At 49.4% G+C, this 23,239-nt stretch overlaps 1 protein-coding gene across 1 annotated transcript in view; it reads right to left on the reverse strand.

Annotated features, from left to right (window-relative positions):
• Positions 1-23,239, reverse strand: part of LOC144773117 (E3 ubiquitin-protein ligase TRIM39-like) — a 391,830-nt gene that overhangs the window by 253,271 nt on the left and 115,320 nt on the right. The window contains exon 3 of the mRNA XM_078657975.1: positions 97-180. Within this exon, the coding sequence (XP_078514101.1) occupies positions 97-180 (84 nt within the window). The remainder of the gene's footprint in view (positions 1-96; positions 181-23,239) is intronic.

Below are 23,239 nucleotides of genomic sequence, written 5' to 3' on the forward strand. Positions count from 1 at the left end.
TAATAAAATTAGCTTAGTGTAAAAGGCAACCAGAGGAACATGAAATCAATGAGTTGACCAAATACCTGGGGTGCAGTGCAGCGAGTAATTACTCACCATTGTGGTTTTATTATGCTCTTCTGCTTTGATTTTCGACTCCATCTTTGTCTTCAGAGGACAGATCAATTCCAAGAGTTGTGCCTGCAGAAAAGAGACAATGGGTTACACATATGAAAATCAGTAGGTAAGAGTTGAATAGAATTCAGTATCAGAATTTTTATCCATCACTAAATACGTACTTGCACCATAATTATTAACCCAAGCTATACGAAAGGACTCAAACACCGGAAATGACAAGAAGATGATATGGGCAAATAGTTCCCAAAATAAAAATGTTTTCTATGAGAATATTTATTGTTGGGTGGGATTGTAAAATCAGATAGCCACAATTTAGTAGTAATTGTTTATTTCGGATTAAAATTCCCAAAAATTATAAAATTAGCATAGTTATTGAGGGTACAATAATGAAGAGTGTAAAAATCCAGACATATACAATCAGTTACATCATCCTAATAAGATCGATTTTAGCACAATTTAACTGTACACAATAGTTCATATTTTAAGTTTCTGGAAATAGTATGTTTTACTATATTTTATAAAAGCTAAAACAGTATCAAATTAACAGCAACCTTTCAAACTTATTGCACTTCGTGAACAAAAAAACCCTAGAACTGTACTTTTTGCTGTAACTGGATCACTGTTTTAGCTACACTGATCAGGGTTAGTTCTTCTAAAATACCAGATATTACTGGATTAGCTTCGAATAGTTACCCAAGTGGTGTTCCTTCCTCAGACTGCGGATAATCCACGCAGCGTGTAAAAATGTGACTAGACTGACAGACAATGATCACCTTGTGCGAATCAGTTTTCATTATTTTCAAAACTGGATAGAAAACCTTATTCCTAGTAAATTACGTAATGGGATAATCCACTTCCTTCTTGGAAATTTGTATGCCTCACAGAAAAATACAAGATGTTCTAAAAATTCAGGATCTTTGTCACAAGCAGGGAAGAGAGTATTGGAATTCTTGGTTTTTGCCCATCTAGCTGTGAAAACTAGTGAGGGCAGGGTCCCATATCTAAACTTTTGGTAGCTGTCTGGGAATGGAACCCTGTATGGCATCTAAAGTAGGTTAATAAAATAGGAACATCTTATGGTAAAGAATTGATCTGCCAGGCTTCATTATTTGCTGTCTTTAACTGTTCCTTCCCAAAAATATTCTATGCACCACTCTTTTCAGCTGCCGTGGTGCTGAGTGGGAGTCATCTGGACAGTCCCAGAGGTTCTCAAGGTGTAAGGACCGATAAGTTTTCTCGCATATGACCACCAAGGAATGCTTAGATGCCCTGATGTTTTTGAAATCTCTCTGAATGGTGCTCAATAGGATTTGAGCTCTGGTGTTGACCATATCCTGTGTCAGAATAGTAGTGATCTCAACTGAATGGTAGATACAATGGAGTATAATCCAATGTCCCTCTTAGTGCAGGACTTGGAGAACTGTATTGGAGGATCGTTAAACACTTGAGAAATGTGTTCTCTTCAATTGACAGCTCATTAGTAGCAGTGTGGCCCCAAAGTTCTGCGCTGTATAGAGCGTCACCTTTTGCCCTCAACTTGAATAGCTCCAGTGCAGGTGCTATGCTTATTGTTTTCAGCTTCCTTGCCATCCTTCGAATTGCCCCAGTCACCTGCTCTAATTTTAATGCACTCTTGCTAATTTCTGCCTTCCAACTAAGATTATGCGACAAAGTAACCCCTAGATAAATAAATTTCGCGGTTTGCTGTAGAGGTATTTTGTTGGCAATTATTTTTGATCTAATAGATTTATAGGGACAGAACACCATATATTTGGTCTTATTTATGTTCAACTCTAAACCTCAGTCGGATCAGAACATCAGAAAATGGTTCAAGATTTCTAGGAGGACTCTTGGTGTTGGAAATGAGAATGGTGTCATCTGTCAATAATAACAGTGGATATTTTACAGCACCAATCTTGGGATCATCGTTATTTTGGAATTCCAAGGTTTCTGCCAGGTCGATTGCATACAGAGAGAAGAAAGTCGGGGCTAAAACACAGCTGTAAGAACTGGGACCACCAGTTCTCCGGGGGGGGGGGGGGTAGCTTGGCTCGAGCAGGAAGGCTGCCAGGGGCTTGCGTGTAAAGCAGCCACTTAACACACACATCCAATGAGACACAAAGTGAGATGCAATAATGGAGACCACACCAGTGGTTGTGTTTGAAAATCAAGATCTTTTATATAGGCTTTAGGTCAGAGCAGATAAAGCATTAGCGAATCATTGGCATTGCATTAAAGCATCTCATTAAGACATTTCATGAATCACATTCAGAATGCAGTTCCTGTAGAAGGGTAAGCATTTCATTAGGCAGTTGCAGTAAGACTTATCATTAAAGTGATAACCAGCTCATCTGAGCAGTGAAACATTCAATAACACAGCCTGTCGCATCGTACTCTTCGGCAGGCCAAGAGGGTACTTTCATAAACCTGGAGGATCCTACAAGAAGCGACCATAGCATTGCATTATAGTAACACATTAAACCTCTCATGGATGCCTTCTAGATTGCACTTCAAAGAAAGTGATAAAACATTTCAGCAAGTACTTTTCAGTATAACAGAGAACTTTAAAGAACACAGCCTGTAGTAACCTTCCACAAGCTTCTCTTCTTGTGAATACAGATCGTTTTGCGACCCAGATCAGATCATCAGAATACTATGGAAGTCCACCCCTGCAAGAAAATTCAGTACAGTGAAGTGACTCTCCATCCCATTACAAGGCTTGTAAATAGGGTGCACTATGAACATTTCAGGCTGGAGACATGCATGCAAAACGATATGAAGGGGAAAGTGTCTATCCCCAGACCTCCAAACTCTCGAGGCACATTAACAGGGGGGCCAACGGGGCCCAGTCTCAGTTCACCCCGGGGGAGGGGCGACCTCGGGCCTTTCCCGGCCTACCGCCCTCCTCCCCGGGGGTTACCTTGAATATTCGGCCCTTCGGGGCCCTTGTGCAGGTTCTGGGGCAGAGGGAGGAGTTCCAGCCCTCTCGTAAGCCTCCCTCGGCCCAGCACGGTGCTCAGAGGCAGATGCAGGCACCGGCGCTGGGGCAAGGAGGATCCGTGGTGTGGGGGGCAAACCGGAGGGGGCTCTCAGGCTCCACGGCCCCCTCCGCGACGATCCAGGACTTCCTCGGGTGAGGGTAGCGGCACGGGGACGGCAGCCAATCACTGCGCGGCTCAGGCGGGGGCGCGACCGGTGACGCGGCTCGCGTCCCCCGTCACGTGATGCAGGCCCAGTGCGGCCTGACGGCGCGATGGGGCGGCCCTCTCCTGGTCTACGGGGGCCGCCGAGGGGGAATACACGCTCCCTCTGAGGAGATTCCTCGATGCCCCAAAAGGGCGCGGACGGCTCCGGGCCGGGGAGTTGGCCTGTGGTAACTAGCGCGTCAGGGCACAGAGCGGTGACGGCGGGCAGCGCCAGGCTATCACAGCGCTCGGGGACAGCAGGTGAGCGCATGGGGGCAAATGCAGCGCCTCGCAGGCAGGATGATTCCTGAGGGGGAAAAAGCGCCTTGGGATTCCAGTGCCTCACGGGGGACTTCAGCGCTAGAGTCACGAGGGCACAGTTAGCTCAGGGCAGGCAGTCTCTGACAAAGCGCTGGGCAGGGGAACAGATTACAGCGCTCTTCAAGTTAGTCAGCAAGCACTGCAGGCAGGATGGGAGCAAATTATAGCGCTTGTCACACCGTCAGTCAGGGGGGGACAGGTAGACTCAGTTGAAGGCAGGGGGGTGCGCAGGGCAGCACAGTCCAGTACCTGGTCACTCCCCCAGCAAGCTCTGGTCACAGGAAAGCAGGTTTCTTGGCGCTTGGATGGTTCTGCGCCCTTAGTTGCTTGTTTCTAGAAGTAGAGGGGGGGGTTTGAGTTGAAGGCTTGAAGAGTTTTTCCTCAGTCACTGCAGATGGACCCTGGGGTTCCCTACCACTGGGCCAGATCAGGGGGATAGCTTAAGACACCTCACCCAGCTTAAGAGGCAGCACCTAAATCCTGTCACTCCCAGTAGCATAGGTTCCTCACTAGGCCCTCCCGCCTAAAACTCCTGCGTGGGTTCCCCAGGTCAGTGATGCCCCAACTGACTAGGAAAAGTTCCCTCCCTTGCTTATATATGCCCAGGTCAGGTGACCACTCTCTAAGGCGGCAAAAATCAGGTCCGCCTTCCTTCTGGAAGGTTCCAGGCGCTTCCCCACTCTACCTATGGACAGGAGAGGGGTGGCTGGCATTGCAACATTGTATGGCGATCCAGCCTGCTCCTGGCAACTAGGATGCTACACTAAAAAGACCACGCTGCAGTAACAGGAGCCAGTGGCAGCCATGTTTGAAGTAGAGAGCACCTGCACCCTAACATGGATTAGCCATGAAAAGGTGCCCGAAGACCTAAGGGCCAACAAAAAGAAGGTGGGAAAAATGAGGCAAGGGCAAAAAATCACAGGGAAAGACCACCCTAGGGCTGACAGGTCTAACAACAGCCTTGCCTAACACCCTTCTCTATTTTGAAAGCTTTGGTTTGTTCCCAGTCCTTCCCATATCTCAAATGCGTTTGATTATTCTCATGAATCTTTATTAAGATTTCTAAAATATTAGTTGTGACTTTCAAGAACATCCCACAGTTTCAATCTTGGAACCGTGTCAAAGGCTGACTTAAGATCAACAAAAATGACATATGTAGCCTTTTGCAAGTAAAACTGTTTTCCAGTAGATCAAGATAAACCAAAAAAATTGATCTACTGTACTTTGGGGCGAACGCCTGCTTGCAGACTGGTAAATATGTTGTTTGTCGGTGCCCACTCACAATTTTCCCAGGATCTGTTGACCAAAAAAATTATCTTTCATGGCCCATCTAATAAACTGATAGGCCTACAGCTCCTGGGGTCATCACGTTGACCTTGCTTAAAAAAATTGGGATGATTTCTGCACTGTGCCAAGCCTCTGGTATTAGACACCCTCCCCCCTCATAATTGCCCTCGTAATAAGATTAAAATATGTGACCCAAATATCTGGCTCTGAAGTGTACAATCAGAGGGTCTGCAGCCTGGGCCAGGGGGTTTGCTTGGAACAATTGATTCACTGCCCGAAAGGAATCTGCAAGGGAGACTTCAAGAGTATCTGCTTGCCCCCGAGTAAAGGTAAAAAAGGTTGCACTTGTCTCAATGTCTTGATCACTGGTAACCGGTGTGGTGTATAACTCTGAAAAATGGTAAACCAATTTGCATGGTTCAATGTGGGAAGCTGCTGGGCTAACTGCAGAGTGGCTGCCATGTGCCAGAATGGCCCAAAATGCTTTTGAGTCCCCTAACTTTGCTGGACAAGTTAAATCTGCGCAGATCTTTGCTGCCCAGATGCTACGGGCATGGTTTAGCTCAGCCTTCTAGTATTTACAAGCCTCTGGGACACAACTTTGTTCCCCTGCTTTTAAATGGCCCATGTGAGCTTTTGCTATCCTACACAATGTACATGTATGCTGTTTGGGCAATTATTTGGTGGTTTCCTATGTTCTCTAGAGAACAAATCACTCATCAGCACAAACCAATTTTTGTGAACTGTTATAATTTGCCTTGGGGCTGCACCATCTTAAACCAAATTGATTTTCTTAACGGCGATACCTATCCCGGTGTATACCTGTTCCGTGATTTCAGGGTGAGCCTGGGCAAACTCCCAATTAGAGTCTTTTCATTATTGAAGAGGATTACATTCCCCAGAGCGCTAGGCTTGGCTACTTCTAGACGAGGTTTAGGTAGCCCAATAAGCTCCAATTTCAGGCCGTTATGGTCGCTATCTCCCTTTTCAGCTACAATCAGATCACCCATGTGAGGCCATAGGTGCAGGGAGAGAATTATCTAAAGATTCTTCTAGAGCTATTCTCACGACATTAAGTCATAGCATCCTTTTGATCTGATAGATATCTGTCATTGCATGCGCTAAGCCTATTTAGCCCTATTCTGAATGTAATACTCAACATCTGTAGTGCAAGGTTCAGCAGTTCTTTGCTTGTGAGATACCCAATTTTGGGATGTTTCATAAGGCATCCCCATCATCAGTTATAGTCGAGACACAGCTATCCAGTGGTTCTATTGTTACGATAGAGTCACCTGCCACTATTATATGAGCTTCATGCAGCAGGGAACTTAACTTGTAGGAGGGTTAGAATACAAGATTTCTTGTTCTCACCTATAGTCATATTATAAACATTAAAAAGATAAAAACAAGTATTCTCTATATAATTGAAAACCAAGGAGGTGGTTCCATCAAGCTGGGTAATTTTACAATTCAGTGAGTTTTTCACCCAAACTAGTATCTCCCCCCCCCCCCCCCCCCCCCCAACAGAGCGGCCTCTCTCCTCGATAGGATAATTGCAATTAATCAAATTTTTTTTTAATTGGTAAAGAAATGCTGCTGGTACTTTTGCAATGATCAGTAAGAGTTTGCTTCCCAGAGGTGCCCTGCTATTCAAGCCCGGTGAGGTTTTTAGGCTGGTCCTGATGATACTTGCACTACGGTCTATATGTTCAACATGGTCTGGCAGTATGCGTGTGATCTCATTACAGTGAGTAGTAAAATCTGGCATGGTTTTGATCTGAATGGTTGAACCGAAAGGTGGAACAAGGCTAATCTAGGGACCCCTTTCATGTAGATTGTTCCTCCCTGTGAATTGGATGGCGAAATAGGTCACCTGCCTTTTGGGCGGGCGGGGGGGTGGGGAGGGGGGAACTCTACTTTCAGGGGTAAGTAGAGATTTGGGAAGCTATACGGGTACCGGGAGATTGAGGGGTAATCATTGGACGTAGACCTAGGAGCAAATACATTGTTGCCCTCCTTCGGTCATGTGGCTGTAAGCTGCCAATTCCCATCACTGTTTTAGTAGTTATTTGCTCCCTTTTGCTTTGATAGGAGTCGGGTGCCTTCAAGAATGTTGCAGATGAAGGAATATCAAGTATTTTTTTCCATCCTATCCATTAACCTTTGAGGAGCATCCACATGGCTGTAGTTTTACGTGATCTTGATTGGCTACCCTTTTATCACATAGAAATTGTTTTTGCTTTCTTAGTAGCTTCATGTTGTTTTTTTGAAGGCAATCTACTAAGAAGAGGAGAGTTTGAACAGCCCATCAGAACTTTCAAGTCGTCCTTTAGAGAGAGAACCTGTGCTAGCGTCCACTCCATTTCCGTACCCTTATCCTTGGCTGGCATTTTTTGTTTTGCTAATAACTTTGGCACCGGTTGACAAAACTTCACGAAATGTTCAAAACTAATGATTCACTCAGATCAGCACCTGTGTTGAGTTTCAGGGCGATTCGTCAAGCGGGGGCAGAGACACGGCTACAGCCTGAACTGCATTACATCAAATTTGGCAAAGAGGTCGCTTTTGGTGTAGAAACCATGCTTAAAAAAAAAAAAAAAAAAGTGTAAATCCGTTCAGTAGTTCCCGAGATATTAATATTTGAGGACTGCAAACATTCCTGATCAGGTGCTTCACTGTGATTGGCTGCCAACACTCCAAAGCAAAAAGTGTTGGCAGCCATCTTGTTGCTCGGTACCGAGGGAGAAGGTAAAATTAAGATTAAAAACAAGAAAAGGGGGCAGGGTAGAAACACCCTGACTTCCCCCAGGCCCAAAAAAAGCATTTTTTTAAAACATTTTCAGCCGGGGTAACGCCGGGTGCGGAAACCCAGTCGATATTTAAAAAAAAAAAAAAAAAAGTGAAGCCCTGAAGACCACCACCTCCCCGGGGCATTGATTACTATATGCGGGGGGTGGGGGACGGGGGGGACTTGCAAACCCCTCCCACCCAAGCCCCGTCGACCGCCACCTCCATGGGGCTTACATTTAAAAAAATGAAGTTTGGGGGTGCCCCTGCCTCCTCCCCCACACTGCCCTGGGGACCACCACCTCCCCAGGATATTGCATATGCTAATATGGGGTTCCGTTACAGCCCCCCGGCCCCGGGACCACCACCTACCCGGGGCTATGCAAATAAAGGGGGGCTGCGCAGCCCCCCTCCTGGAGCCCTTGATGGCCCTGGGGACTGCCACCCCCCGGGCCGGCTCCTGCAGTGTCCCGGAGTGCCCACCCCGGGACATTGCTGTTTGCTATGACAGAAGCCCTGCCATAGCGAACTCCGCTTTGCTTCGTTGAAGCAAGAGTTGGAAGCCTGCTCTCGCTTCAATTAAGCAAAGCAGAATTGCTTTTGGGCAAAGGGAGCTGGATGTCAGCAGCTCCCCTTGCCCAAAAGCAATGCCGGCTCCCGCAGGAGGCGGGGAGCCGGCAGGTACCGTGGGGGCATTGGGACTCCCCCACAGTCCAATGCTAAGGGCCAGGGCCTGGGGATGTGGTCCAGGGGCCAAAAGTGGCTCAGGAGGAGGAGGGCCCACTCGGCACCCCCTCCCATTTAATAATAAAAAAAACGGCAGGCCGGCCCCGAGGGATGGGATCTCCGGGGGCCAATAGAGGCCGAAGGAAGGGGGGCCACGTGGCCCCCCTTCCCAATAGATATTTAAAAAAAGAGGCCATGCCCTGGGGGATGGGGCCCCCGTGCCAAAAGTGGCCCAGGGAAGAGGGGCCATGCAGGACCCCTTCCCGTTTTTTTTTTTTTTAAAGGGGTCCGGCCCTGGGAGATGGGTCCCCAGAGCCCCAAATATATTAAAAGGGGGTCCACAGCACACCCTTTTAAATAAAATATATTTTTTAAAAGCCGGCATCTCACCAGAGTCCCCGCCCTCTCCCTGCAAACGCGCCCCCTGGTGCCTTCTAAGTTGGGGAAGTAAGTCGACTTGAATACGGAGTCCCTGGGGGCCAACTAGCCCACCAGGTACCTCCATTAAGCGGCAGCTGGATTGCAGAGAGATGTCTGAGGCCTTGCCCCTTTTTACACCACTCTGCAAACAAGCCTCTTGGCGCACTGCTGGTGGGGCGAAGAGGTCCTCTTGTGTACTGATGTGACATCAGCAGTGCATTGCGGGGGCGCGAGTTATAGTTAGCTGAACTAACATTAACAGCCAAATTTCACTGGTTTTGTGCAAGTGAAATGTCCAACTAAGTAGAACGTCCCTGAAACCTATGTTTTTTTCTGTGAATTTCAAAGGTTTTTTAAATGCTAATTTCTAACTATAACGTCCCTGAAATCATTGTTTTTTTCAGAATATATATATATATATATATATATATATATATATATATATATATATATCCATATCCATCCCTTAAACCCTCTAATAGTGTCATGCTCCATTATCTGGTTCACCCAGACTGCTAAAGGTCAGGGTGGACTCACCGGCTAGGCATACACAAGAAATATGCTTTTGTCCTGTAGAGCACAAATATGAAACATCACTTCTGAGATGTACTGTATAAGAAAAAAGTAAACGTATTTAAACAAACAAAAAAAAAAAAAACATTAAAATCCACTATACCGGTGAATTATCAAAAAACTGCACTTTCGAAATTTTTGAATTAATATTGTATGGAGGTTTAAACTTTTTTCATTAAAATAGGTTGTATTATTTGGTAATTCATTTAATGTTAGTAAATGTAAATAGGTATTTATAGAGCGCAAACTGTCGCTCCGGAAGGAGCATCCTGGCGCTAGAAAAGTAGCTTCCATGGAATATCCAGAGGAGCACTAGATGGCAGCAAACACATACGAGTCTGGCAGGTTATATATCCAGGTTTTAAGTTTCTTTCTGAAGGCCGCTTCGGTGTGTTGCATTCTGAGGTCATTTGGCATGGCGTTCCAGGCTTTAGGGGCAAGGACGCCAAATGATTTACCTCCTTTCATTTTAAGATGAAATTTGGGAACTTTAGCAAGATTGAGCCCCGCTGATCTCAAAACTCTAGTTGGATTGTAGCGAGATAGTCTTTTCGACAAATACTTAGGTCCAATATCGTTTAAGGCTCTGTAGGCAGTTACTAAGATCTTAAAGAGAATTCTTTAATGCATCGGGACCCAATGCAAAGTTCTAAGGGCTGCCGATGCAGAAGATCTTTTGGGAAGTTTTAACACTAACGGTGCCGCCACATGTTGGACACTTGCAGCTTCTTTAATGTTTGTTTCTTTATTCCGGCCATTAGGCCATTGCAGTAATCTAGGCGGGAAAGTAGGAGTGACGCTGCCACAGACTTTCTCGCTTCAATAGGAAGAAAGTCAAAAAACGTCTTCAGGGATTTTATCATATTGAAACAGCTGCCTGCTAGGTTTCTCACATGATGATCAAAAGAGAGGGAGGAGTCAAAGAGAATACCAAGGTTTCTAGCTGACTCAACCACGTCAGGAGGCGGAGTGGTGCCTTCGGGCCACCATTTACTGGGGCAGAAACTATTATTTTTCCCCATAGGCAGAGTTTCAGTTTTATTTGAATTGCATTTAAGGTGGTTGATTGTCATCCACCGAAAGACCTCAGTTAAGCAATTTTGAAAGTTTGTCTCTGCTTTGGTGGTAGTTTTATCCAGGGATAGAATGAGTTGCGTATCATCGGCATATGAAGGATCGCATATGCCAAACGATTCAATGAGAGTGATAAGGGGAGCCATATAAATATTAAAAAGAAGGAGGGCATAAATCGATCCCTGGGGGACCCCTGCATTGATTTGTTTTTCTTTTGAAAGAAAAGGTCCTAAGGATATCTTCTGTGTTCTATCTGTAAGGAAGGAAACAATCCAGTCAAGAGCTATGTCCGTTACACCATTCCCACACAGTCTTTATGAGGATGTCATGAGATATGGTGTCGAACGCCGCCGACAGATCGAGCAAAAGCAAGATGCCGTTTTTTCCTTCATCTTGGTTAGATTTTATGATGTCAGCTACTTCCATTAGGGCAGTTTCTGTAGAATGCTTACTACGGAAACCCGATTGTTGTTGATGCAGAAGGTCATGTCTTTCCATGAAATTTGAGAGTTCTTTGTGGACGATTGATTCCGTTATTTTCCCCAAGAACTGGCAAAAGGGAAATAGGACGCAAGTTGGAAAGCTCTGAGGGGTCTTTATTTAGTTTTTTCATTAGAGGTTTCACTGTGGCCTTTTTCCAGTCTCTTGGCACGGTTCCTTTGCCAAGAGAGCCATTAACTATGCTGTTAATAATGGGATTGACTATATCCACTACTTGGTGGAGAATAAACCGAAGACATGAGTCTAGAGGTGACCCTGATTTACAAGACATTATGGCATCCCTAGATTGAGCTAAGGTGACAGGTGTGAAAGTGCTAAAAGCACTAAGTTCCTTGATTTTGAGGCTTTTCATTTCCGTCCCGGTTATCAGCTCTGCCTGGGGAAAGTCTTCCTGAATCGATTTTATTTTTTCTTCGAAATAATCTGCGATCCGGTCACAAAGGTCTTGGGAAGGGGGAATTTCTGGCTGCAGGGCGTTCGGGTGGGGGAAAGTTTTCACAATAGAGAAGACAGTCTTTTGTCTATGTTGGGCCTCTGATATTTTAGTATAGTGGCTTCTCTTTGCTGTTTTTATACACGCGAGATATTCCCGCCTTTTTATGATATAAAGATCTTTTGCTAGGGGGTCATAATCCCTCCTCCATTTTCGTTCACATTTCCTGCACTAGAGGTGGGCTTCCACTAAGGCCGGTGTATACCATGGGGCACTTAACTTCCTAAGTTTGTTATTCATCTTAAAGGGACGCTTTTAGTAACCATCATTGACCAGCTGAATGAACTGCACATAGAAAAACCTCAATCTTATTATAATTGAAATACAGCTAAAATTACAAGTGAATAAAAAATTAATAAAGAGTGGAAAAAGAAAAGCAAAAATACCTTTTAGATTGCAATTCTAAAAGGTAGAGCATATGCGGTCGTATTTGTAAGAATAAACATTTTGCAAGTCTTAGTAAACCTAAAATCCAATCTTCATCTGCAGGGTGCGAGCAGAATTTATACATGGAATAATGCTTTTGTCAGAAGCATTTTATACTACGTATTTAGACCAAAGTGATCATTGATATTACAAAGACTGACATCAGAAGAGATATATTTATAGTAATTCTGAACATCCGACCCGTTCGGTCAAGGTCTTCAACCCAAATCCTGGTCAGTCTCCTACCGCTGCATAACATATGATCCTAAGTCACATTTTCTTTTTTCTTTTTATTAGAATGCATTTTTAAACTGGTCATGCCGAAGGGAGTCCAATAAAGCAAGATGGCTAACTGAGTAAATAAAAAAAATTTGACTTAGAAAAACCCAAAGCCCCCCCAACGGGTTTCATAAAACCACCCACAGTGGTATTTTAACTTTGCGCACCAGTTTGTTTTCCATGAAGTGAAAGGGAAGCTGTGGACAATAGACTGTCACACATGGAAAGCAGTTCAAAGGAATGCAACAGTTAATCAAACCACTTTATTCGGTTAATAAAAACCATAAAAGTACCATACAATAAAACTCAATACAATACATATAGCACATACTGTACACAATAAAGACACATACTTGACACAGAAAAATTTCAAATCCGAAACATCAAAAATATAGCATTTTAAGAAAATGTGGGAGGGAATAGACAAAATTCATAAGGTCAAATCTTAGTTGTGGTTATTAAAATAAAAGCAGTGGGGGCGTGGCCGAGGCGTCAAGATGGCGGTCGCACTTTAAGAGTGCTCTGGACCCTCCATCCGTCATCCGCCTCCATCCTACCTGCTCTGGTGCCCTTCCTTCGCTCTCAACACTCTGTCTGTGTCCGTCACTCCAGCCGCTTCCCGCTGCTTGGCTCCTGAGTCCTGGAGGCTGTCCCCGCGGCTCCCGCTGGCCTGTAGTGACTGGCGCTGGAGTAAAATGGCGGCCCCCGCGCGTCTCGCGTGTGATGGCGGCCCCTCCTTGAGAGCCCTGCGGTGATCCCTTGGGCTCCCCGTGGTGGTCAGGGAGCCGATCGCGAGTCCTGGAGCTGGGGGTCGAGGCTGCCTGGCGCTTCCCCCCCTGGTCCTGGGTGCAGGGGCCTGGCGCCCGCTCCTTTACCAAGATGGCGGCCCCCCTGTGATTGCCCAGCCTGCTGCCTTCGCTTGCTGCCTGCCCTCCTCGGCGCCCATTGGGGCCTGTGATACCGCCGCCTCCTTGATCACGGAGGGCTGACACTGTGCTTCCTTGGGCGGCTCCCCCTGGCCTGCTACGTGAGCGGAGCCGCTACGCCGCCTGATGACCTGCTGCAGCTGAGTGCCGGCCTGCCGAGGTGGGAGACGCCGCTACCCGGGGCTGTCGGCCTGGGCGTGCCACGATTGTCTGGAGACTGCTGGCCCTGTGCTCTGTGTGGCCCGGGGGAAGGTGAGGGGGAGTGGCGGCTGCCCTGGTGACCGCGTCCTGTTTGCCTGCGGACCGGGCCTCATCCTGGTGGGGGGCGCTGCCTTGCCCCGACTGTCTGCCCACTCGCTGAGGTGCCCCCCCTCCCCCCCTTACGCCATCTCTGGGGGGTGGCCCGCCTGCGGGGAGCTCTGACTGTGCCAATATCTCCTGGGGGACGGAGTCCCGTGGTGTGATGTGACCCCTGAGACTCCCCCCGCGCACGGCCTGGAGTCTGGGCATTGGCGTCGGTAAGGTTGTGGCCCAGCTGGTCGTTTTGCCACCTAGTCGGAGGAATCTGCATTGGGATAGGAGCGGCGCCCTTCCTGTACCAACCGAGAGTTCTGGGACCGCGACCCGCCTTCCTCTCGCCTGCTTCGCGGTTCTCATGGGACTGCCGGACCTCCCCAAGCTACCCGCTGTGCCTTCCTCGCCCATTGAGTCTGTGGCTGCCCTCTGCCCTGCTTCCCTGAAGTCCGGTGTGGTGAGCGGTGTGTGGCGCTGATCTACGACGTCCTGCCCGCGTTACTGAGGATCGCGGCGCTTGTCCTCACATCGGTTCCCTGGCCCTGGTCTTGGAGGGCCGCCGAGCCATGGGGAATAATCCGGTGCCCGCGGTCTCTGTGCCCGCTGCTCAGATGACCCTGGACAAGTTTGCCACCCTGGAGCGGGGGGCTGGCGCGGACAAGCCGCTGAGCTCTGGACCTGCTGGAGGGGACCTGCAAACTATCCTCCATGCGATCTCGACCTCGCAGTCTTCGGTCGAGGCTAAGATAAGGGAGGTTAAAATTGACGTGTCCCTCATCCGTCAAGACCTCCGCAAGGCCACGGAGCGCCTCACGGAGGCTGAATCCCGTATCTCCATGGTAGAGGACGTCTCTACCATCAAGGCCCAAATGGCTCGTCTTCAATCGCAGACTGCTGAGCTTCACCGCCGGGCCGAGAATGCGGAAAACAGAGTGCGCCGAAACAACCTGCCCCTCCTGGGATTCCCAGAGAAAGTCGAGCGGGCGGATGCAGCCACCTTCCTAGAGGACTGGATTCGGGGCTGGATGCCAAAGGACAGGCTCTCCCCATGGTTCGCGATTGAGTGTGCCCATCGCTCCTTGGCCCCCGAGCCTCCGCCGGGAGCCCCTTCTCGACCCTTCATCCTTCGTGTCCTCAACTTTCGAGACCCGGATGCCATCCTGAGGGCCGCTCAGGAGTTGGGACAGCTACACCATCGAGACTCCAGGATAATGGTCTTTCCCGACTACTCGAAGGAGGTCCAGTCCCTATGCCGCTCCTATGAGGAGGTGAAACAGAAGCTGCGGACGATGCACATCCGCTATGGACTCCTCTTTCCAGCCCGCCTCAAGGTCTTCTTCCAGGGCAGAACCCTCTTCTTCGACCCCCCGCAGGCGGCGTGGACTTGGGCCACGGAGGAGAGACCTCTCCAGCTGCGAACTACCCGTTCGCCGCCCCGAGTTGCCCCAGACTGCCCGAGCACTCCAGCACCCAAGCCTAGGCGGCGCAGGACCGGGTCCCGCAGAAGGGGGACACGTGGAATGCGCAACTCCTGCTCGCTGGACCCCGCGGCCCAGCGGACCTCCCCTGAGACCCCAACTGCGTGACCTTACACCACCCTCACAGACTCCGTCCCTGATCGACCTACAGTCAGCCCCTGGGCCCGCTGCCACCCTGCGGCGTGCCGCCTCAGACACTGATCTCTCCAGAAGCCCATTGCTCCGTGGTTCCGAGGGGGACTCCGACTCTGGAATGAATGTGACTTCGCCATGACCCATCTCGTCTAGGCCCTGGGGCCTGCGCTCACACCACAGGGCCGACTCTGGCTTTGCCGTGCCTGCAGCTCCTCGCTGTGCTGACTTCTGAGACCCAACGTCTGGAGACATGGACTCCTTGCACCGCCATGGAGGCGTGGGCCTATTTGCGGACTCTTCTTCCTCTACTCCTGTGCTTGGCTGACGTGGGGTTTTTTGTATGGCTCTGCTGGTTTCTATCCTGCTGTATGGAAGAGGGTCTCCCTGGAGCATCAGCATTTGCCTGCGGCCCCCTAGTGGCACAAGCCGATTTATAGACAAGTTATCAGTCTTCTCTCCTCAGTCTAAGTTGTGACATTCTTTGTTGGGCACCAGTACATCCTACAGCATGGAGGGGGTCCTCCTTATTGGTATTTCGGACCATAGTCCCTGTCCCCAGCTAACCGTTTTAGTTTAGCATTTGTCTTAAGAGGTTGTACTTTGTTCAGGGCGACAGATGCTTCCCGTTTTGAAGTATAGGGTGGGGGGAGTTGGGGGAATGGGGAGGGAAGGGGCCTTTGTCCCCCATGAGTGTTGTTTTCGGCCACCTACGGGCCGCCTTTGTTGTTTTTTCACCGCTGGTCACCTGTCCTTTTCCTTTTCCTCAGCAGTCACATGCAACCCTGTCTCCATATGACACAATCTGGTTCCCTGTGATGGCCCTTGACTTGCCCCCTGCTCACGTGAGACACCCACCCCCTATGGCTTGGTCCCACAGACCAACTCGGGACAATATTGCCCCACCTTCGTGCACACTCCCGCGCCCCGCTGTCCCCTGCATTACTCATGCGCGCTCCTGCGTGCATCCCGGGGTCCCTACAGAGTCTGGATCTCCCCCATGCCTGAGAGGAGACCCCTACAACTCATCCGCCCCGCGTCAGTATATGGCCCCCCGTATGCCTTACACCTCTGACGTGCCCCTTCACATCCTGTCTTGGAATGTGAATGGCCTTCTTGATCGCATCAAGCGCACGGCGGTGCTGCGGGTGGCCTGACGCCTCCTCCCTGACGCCCTGTTCCTCCAGGAGACCCATCTCCTGGGTTCCCAGTGTCAATTCCTGGCGCGCTATGGGTTCGACCGTGTTTGGCACTCCGGTTTCGCCAGGGGCTCCCGGGGAGTGGCTGTTCTTCTGCGGCGCGGACTCCCGTTCACTGTAACCCAAATTGTCACCGATACTCCGGGTACATACGTGGCGGTGGCGGGTCTGATTGAGGGCTGCCCCTTGAACCTTCTATCCATGTATGTCCCCCAGCACTCCTATCCTCTTCCCTAAAGCACTTCACGAAAGTGGTCTCCTCCCTCCCCCAAGGCCTCACAGTTATAGGGGTGGGGGGACTTTAACGCGGTCCTCCGGCCTCCCAGGGATGTCTCGGGCCCACTTACAGCGCAGAGGCGCGCCGCTGCGAATCGTCTTGACAGTTGGGTCTCTACACTGGGACTTTGCGATGTATGGAGGGTGTGGAACACCCGAGTGACAAGATATACTCACACGTCCGCTGCCCACCGGAACCATTCGCGGATAGACCTGATCCTGATGCCCGCGACGGACTGTCAGCTGGTCTCTGGAACAGAGATCCATGCCCGTGGGATCTCTGATCACTCCCCCGTCGATGTTCGGATTGGGTCCCCGCCTACAGGCCCTAGGACCACCTGGCGTCTTAATGCGTGGCATCTCCAGGACCCCGACCTAGTATATTCCCTCGGGCAGGAACTCTGGCACTATTTTTCCACCAATGAGGGATCGGTCTCCTCACAGGGGACGCTTTGGGAGGCCGGGAAGGCGGTGCTTCGGGGAGTCGCTAGAGGACTCGTGCACGCCAAACGCGCGGCTCAGTCCACCCAGCTGGCACAATTCGAGGCCACAGCCCTACGTCTGGAGCGAGAACAACTCCGGTCGGACGCCTCGGGTTCTTCCAGACGCCCGACTCTGGTCCGGGACGAGATCAGACGAATCTCCCTGGAGTCTGCCAAAATGCTCTGGCGCTCTTCGGTCGCCCGTATATATATGGATGGGGCGACAAAAATGGGAAGCTGCTCCACACCTTAATCTCCTACCCGAGCGCCCACTGTATCGTCCCAGAGATCCGGGCGACTGATGGGACTTGTCATGTGGCTTCTCCGGCCATCGCGCAAACTTTCGCCCACTACTACGAGGCCCTATACGCCGCGCGCCCCCCCGTGCTTCTCTTGCTGGCCTACTGGCGGACTCCGGGACGTCGCTGCCTCGCCTTCCTAAGGAGGTGGCAGACAGCCTGGACGGCCCGCTTACCGCGGAAGAAATCCACGGGGCCATCACCTTGCTTCGCTCCGGCAAAACACCAGGACCGGATGGTTTCCCTCAAGAGTACTACTCCGCGTTCCGGGATGATTTGGTGCCCCACCTGACGGCGCTCTTTCGGCAGGTGGTGGACGACGGTTCATTCCCTCCCGAATCAGATGTGGCGACCATCGTGGTCATCCCCAAGACACAACCGCCCTCCCTAGACTGCTCCGCCTTCCGACCCATTTCCTTGATCAACACCGAACTTAAGATATTCGCCACAGCCATCGCCCAGAGGCTCCGTCCCCTTCTGCCTGATCTGGTCAACCCTGACCAGTGCGGTTTTATGCCGCCAGAAGCACCATGATTCAGAAAAGGGGGTGGTGATGAACAGAGTGTCTGAAATAAGCAGACCACTCTTACCCAGTCCAAAGATCAGGGCTTGATCCATCACAGTTATTTAGCTCACTGCCCCATCCCAGCTCAGAACCTGGCTATATGCAAATTAGTCTGTCCCTGGCCCAGTGCATCATGGAAACAGGGCAGACCAAACTACCAAGCCAATTCTTCACCAGAAAGGAGACAAGCTTCCGGGGACCGGTTTCTGCCATTTCAGGCGTCGTCGGCCCGGCTTGCTTGAATCCTGATGGAGCAGTGAGCAAGGGACTCATGTCTGAGTATACCCTGCCACACCTATAGTGGCCAAAAACGATTTAGAAAAGGGGGTGGTGATGAACAGAGTCTGAATTAAGCAGACCACTCTTACCCAGTCCAAAGATCAGGGCTTGATCCATCACCGTTTTTTAGCTCACTGCACCATCCCAGCTCAGAACTTGGCTATATGCAAATTAGTCTGTTCCTGTCCCAGTGCATGATGGGAACAGGGCAAACAAAACTACCAAGCCAATTCTTATACTGGGAAGGAAACAAGCTTCCGGGGCGACGACGCCTGAAATGGCAGAAACCATAAGCGTGGAAGGGTATACTCAGAGTCCCTTGCTCACTGCACCATCAGGATTCAAGCAAGCCGGGCCGACGATGCCTGAAATGTGCAGAAACCAGTCCCTGATCTTTGGACTGGATAAGAGTGATCTGCTTAATTCAGGCACTCTGTTCATCACCACCCCCTTTTCTGGGCCAGAAGCACCAGGCATTGTATCCATCGTCTCCATCTCGCCCTGGCCCACCGTCACCGGCTCTACCCCTATCTTGCCAGTCTCCTTCTCGATTTCGAGAAGGCTTTTGATACGGTGGACTGGGGGTACCTGGGAGACGTTTTAGAGAGGTTGGGTTTTGGCCTTCCCTTCCGCCGCCTGGTCCGGGTCCTCTACCATGGCCCCAAAGCCCGAGTCCTCGTCAACGGCAAGCTCTCCGCCCCGTTTCCCATCCGTAGGGGCACCCGCCAGGGGTGTCCTCTTACCCCACTCCTATTCGCGTTGGCGATTGAGCCCCTGGCGGCACTCATAAGTCAGGACCCCTTGATCCATGGATGGCAGTGGGATCAGAGCCTGACGGATAAAATAGCCCTGTACGCGGACGATGTGCTGCTCTATTTGGCTGAACCGGAGTGCTCCGGCCCCAGGGCCCCGAGAGTGCTGGCGGCCTTTGAGCGGGTCTCTGGTCTCCGCCTTAACCCGGCGAAGTCCACCCTAGTCCCCCTCCACCCTTCCCGGGCCTGCTTTGATTGGCAAGCTGTGATCCCCCTTCGTAAACTGTCATTCAAATATCTAGGGGTGAGGATAACCCTCCTGCCTGAACTTGAGTGGTCCCTCAATATCGCCCCCGTAGTCACCCGGATGAAACACGACCTCCGCAACTGGCAATCCCTCCCCCTTAATCCGTTGGGACGTAGTGCCCTTTTCAAAATGATGGTCCTTCCGCGCTTCCTATATATCCTACAAAACACCTCGATCCCTCTCACAAGCGTCTGGTTTCGGGAATTGTATAGCGTGCCGATTCGATTTTTATGGGGGAGGGGGCGCTCTCGCTTGTCACTCTCACTCCCGAATTCCCTCCTTTGATGGCGGTATGGGCGTCACGAACCTGTATGCCTACTACCTGGCCACCAAATTATTTGTGATTCATGACTGGTTTGCGGGAGGGTGGTCGGATCCCGCCTATCGGCTGGAGCTCACTGTCCTCGACTTCACACGTCTACAGGGCTTCCTCTACGGTTCCCCGGTCCCCCGGGACATACCCTCCGTCACCAGATCGGTCCTTATGGCCTGGCGCGCCGCATTTCGCCTGGTGCGATGGGAACGGAAATTGACCAGACAGACGCCCCTCTGGTGCGGCACCTGGTTGAGTGAGACCGCGGCCCTGAAGGGCTTTCGCCAATGGGATCTTGTGGGAATAACCCTACTTGGCGATGTGTGGGTGGACGATCACATACGCTCCTTTGCTGACCTGCGGCAGCGACACTCACTTCTACCCTCCCAATTCTACAAATATCTACAACTTTGCCATGCTCTTCACACTCAGCTTCCCACGCCCACTTCCCTTCCAGAGTTTAGCCCCTTGGAGGCCCAGGTTATGATGGGGAATCTGGGGAGGGGTGGGGTCTCCCGGATATACCGTACCCTGATTAATAATTCCCCTGCATCCCTTGACCACCTCAGAACAAAATGGGAGGAATGGGTGGGCCCTTTGGACAAAGTGGACTGGCGAAATGCCCTTATGGCGCCCAGAACCGACATCACATCCTCGAAACTACGCCTTGTACAACTTTATTTCCTTCACACAGCGTACTGGTCGCCTATCCGTCTCTATCGCGCAGGTGCTTGGTCCTCCCCGGCATGTCCCCGTTGTGCTGGTATCCCGGCTGACTTTATCCACATGGTGTGGCTTTGCCCGGCCCTGGAGTCCTTTTGGAGGGGGGGGTCGAACGGGAGCCGACTAGTGTGCTGGGTTGGGTTGTCCCCCATGACCCGAGACATTTGCTCCTTGTAGTCTTTGACGGTTTGGATAGCTCACGAACCGATAAGCGACTTTTGGGAACGGTACTTGCGGTGGCGAAGCGCGACATTGCAGCCCTATGGTCCCAGAGAGTGCCACCGACTCTGGCGAGATGGAGGAGGGGGGTGGATTGGTGTGGGACTCAAGAGGAATCAGTCTTCGAGGCACGGGGCTGCCCGGAGCTCTTTAATAAGATCTGGGGGAAATGGTTTGGCGTGATACCGCCGTGATGCATTTGACATTATGCCGTGCTCGCTGGGAACCACTGTCTCTTTTAATGTACGTTACTCTGCTAAGTGATGTCATGGGAGGAAAACAGGACTGTCTTAAAGGTATAAGTGACCTGATGCGAATGTTTCTGTCTGTTTAAAATTTCAATAAAACTTGATTATCAAAAAATAAAATAAAAGCAGTACATCATTGTATTAAAATTTAGTAAAACTGGCAAGTCTTACAAGAGCACCAACATAAGCTTCACCAATACTCTTATACCAACATGGGGAGCCGAATTTCCCTGAGTCTCACGGCTGCGACAAGTAAGCGCACTATATTAAAAATCTCCCATGGGTCGTTAAGCATTTGTAAGTTCAAAATAGCGGGTTTCACCTGAGTAAAACCTTTCCTTTTAAAATTGTGATTAAAAACCGCCTGCGGATAGCACTATAGTGGTCGCAAAGCATAATAAAGTGCATTGTGTCCTGTACTGAGGAATTCTCACAGGTACAAGGACCTGAATGACACAACCTGCTCCAGCCTTGCAAGTTACCCAAAAAAAATGCAAGCGTTAATTTGGGTAGTAAACCCGGATTAGAGTAAGGTCACCGTAGAAAGGCCTCCAACCTCCCAAGTCAGTTTTGAAAAGTAAAAATGTTTTTTTAAATCGTCTGCAGAAGATACTATGCAATGGGAGGAGATGAAAGAGCACAACGTAAGATTACAAGGACATCAGGGATAATAAGGACTGCCATGAAGAAGCCGCCAGTGACCGTTGGATGTGTTAGCAATTCCAAAGTTGCACAGAAAAAATTTGCCGACAGGTCTTTCTGATCATGGGGAAGTTTTACATTGAAGACGTAGATGTGTTTGTTCAGGAGTACACTGTCCAACCCAATTTCTCTGAGTGGGCTTCTCAGAGAGGGTCTAAGATACTCGTGCAATAAAGTGTAATATTTGTGACCAGACACCAAGTGCAAAACTTGAGGCAGATGAACATTCTGCTAAAATATGCCTGGAAGACCAAGTTGGGGATAGACCCGGTTGCCAAGACAGTCTTGGATGTCTGTTACCCATTTTGAAACATTTTGGATTTAGCCACTGCGGGAAAAAAAAAACCTGAACCATCGGATTGAACAGGTTGGGGTGTTTGCTATTGCAAATTAAGTGTTGTTGGCTCAAAGGTGCAAGACATTTCAGATCGACCACAAGTTAGGAGATCTAGACGATTCATAAAAATCATGTTATGCATGTATGAAAGGGGGTATATATAGGGGGGCTGTGTCTCCATGTGCTCCGACTGAACGTGGACTTGACTGAGAGGGGACAACCTGCGAGGCGGTACTGCCACAAGGGCCTGTGTGCTGGCCCCTGAGCCCATCTGTACCCCTCTGCTGTCCACAGGGCTAGTGAGAGCCTTTGCTGGCGTGCAGACTACTATAAACAATAGACTATCTTCTCGGGTCTAATCAACGCACTCTTAGGAAAACCTAGTCCTACTGGGAGCTACGACTTCTTCACTGTGATGAAGGAGCTCAGAGATGTTTTCTTTAGTATGTTACTGTAGGAGAGGGATGCTAAATCCAATATGTGAGCCTCAAGGAGTAGCGAGGGTGCAGCGCACATAAAGGAATAATGTGATCAACTAATATGTAAGGTGAAATGTTAAAACTGTCTAGGTTGATGCACAACCACGATTTTATTCACATGCTCTCCCTGACAGGATTAAAAAGCAATGCAAATAAGTAGTATGGATTTAGAACTACTATTAGTACAGGGTCGAGATGTTTCAGCCATATGATCAGTATCCTGTATCGGTGGCTTTCTTCAGGACCAACAAGAATAGACAATTGTGTTTGCTGCTGCCGATATTATATATACACACACAAACAGTGTAAATAAAGAAAATAGTGATACAAAACCAGTATTCCTGCGAAGTAATGTCAGGTAATACATGGAATATCTGAAAAGTAAAAGCGAGAAGAGAACGATCACACAAATCAATTGAAGTACTCTGCTACTGACAATCTTGTATCATAACATTGTCAATAGCCATACATATCTTACAGTAGATAATGCTTGAATTACCCTCAGTAGTGGGATAATAAAGCCTCACCTCAACCTGGCAGGCAGCTCAGGGAAGGAGGCCCCACTCTGTGGGAAAAATGTGAAACTCTAGGTCACACCTAACCAAACATTGAGAGTTTTATTAGGGTGACTGTGATACTCCAGTGTACTCATAAGTGCCAAATTACCACATATGGAGAACATGTATGTTTTTTAGGGGTAGAGTAAAATTGAATAAAACTATATTTAGTCTGCCTCACTTTCACTATAGATGGTATTCTAGCTTAATGTAACACGGTAGTTAGCTGTATTCAACATACCTATGTACATTTTTTGCAAATGATACTACACTGCTGTAGTCTAATGCAACCAAATCCTGTTCCTGTAGGGCTCTATTCTGTAAAAAAAACACTCACCAAGGGGTTTATAAGGATGCTATAGATTAGAAATACTTCCCACAATGCCCTGCTATCTTTATATTGCTCAATACCAACCATAAATAAGCCAACCAAGGTAATATGAGGCTCTGACTTATTGAGGGCAACCAGAGGGAGTGCATCAG

The sequence above is a fragment of the Lissotriton helveticus genome, chromosome 1_1 (genome assembly GCF_964261635.1).
Source record: "Lissotriton helveticus chromosome 1_1, aLisHel1.1, whole genome shotgun sequence".
Classification (NCBI taxonomy): domain Eukaryota; kingdom Metazoa; phylum Chordata; class Amphibia; order Caudata; family Salamandridae; genus Lissotriton; species Lissotriton helveticus.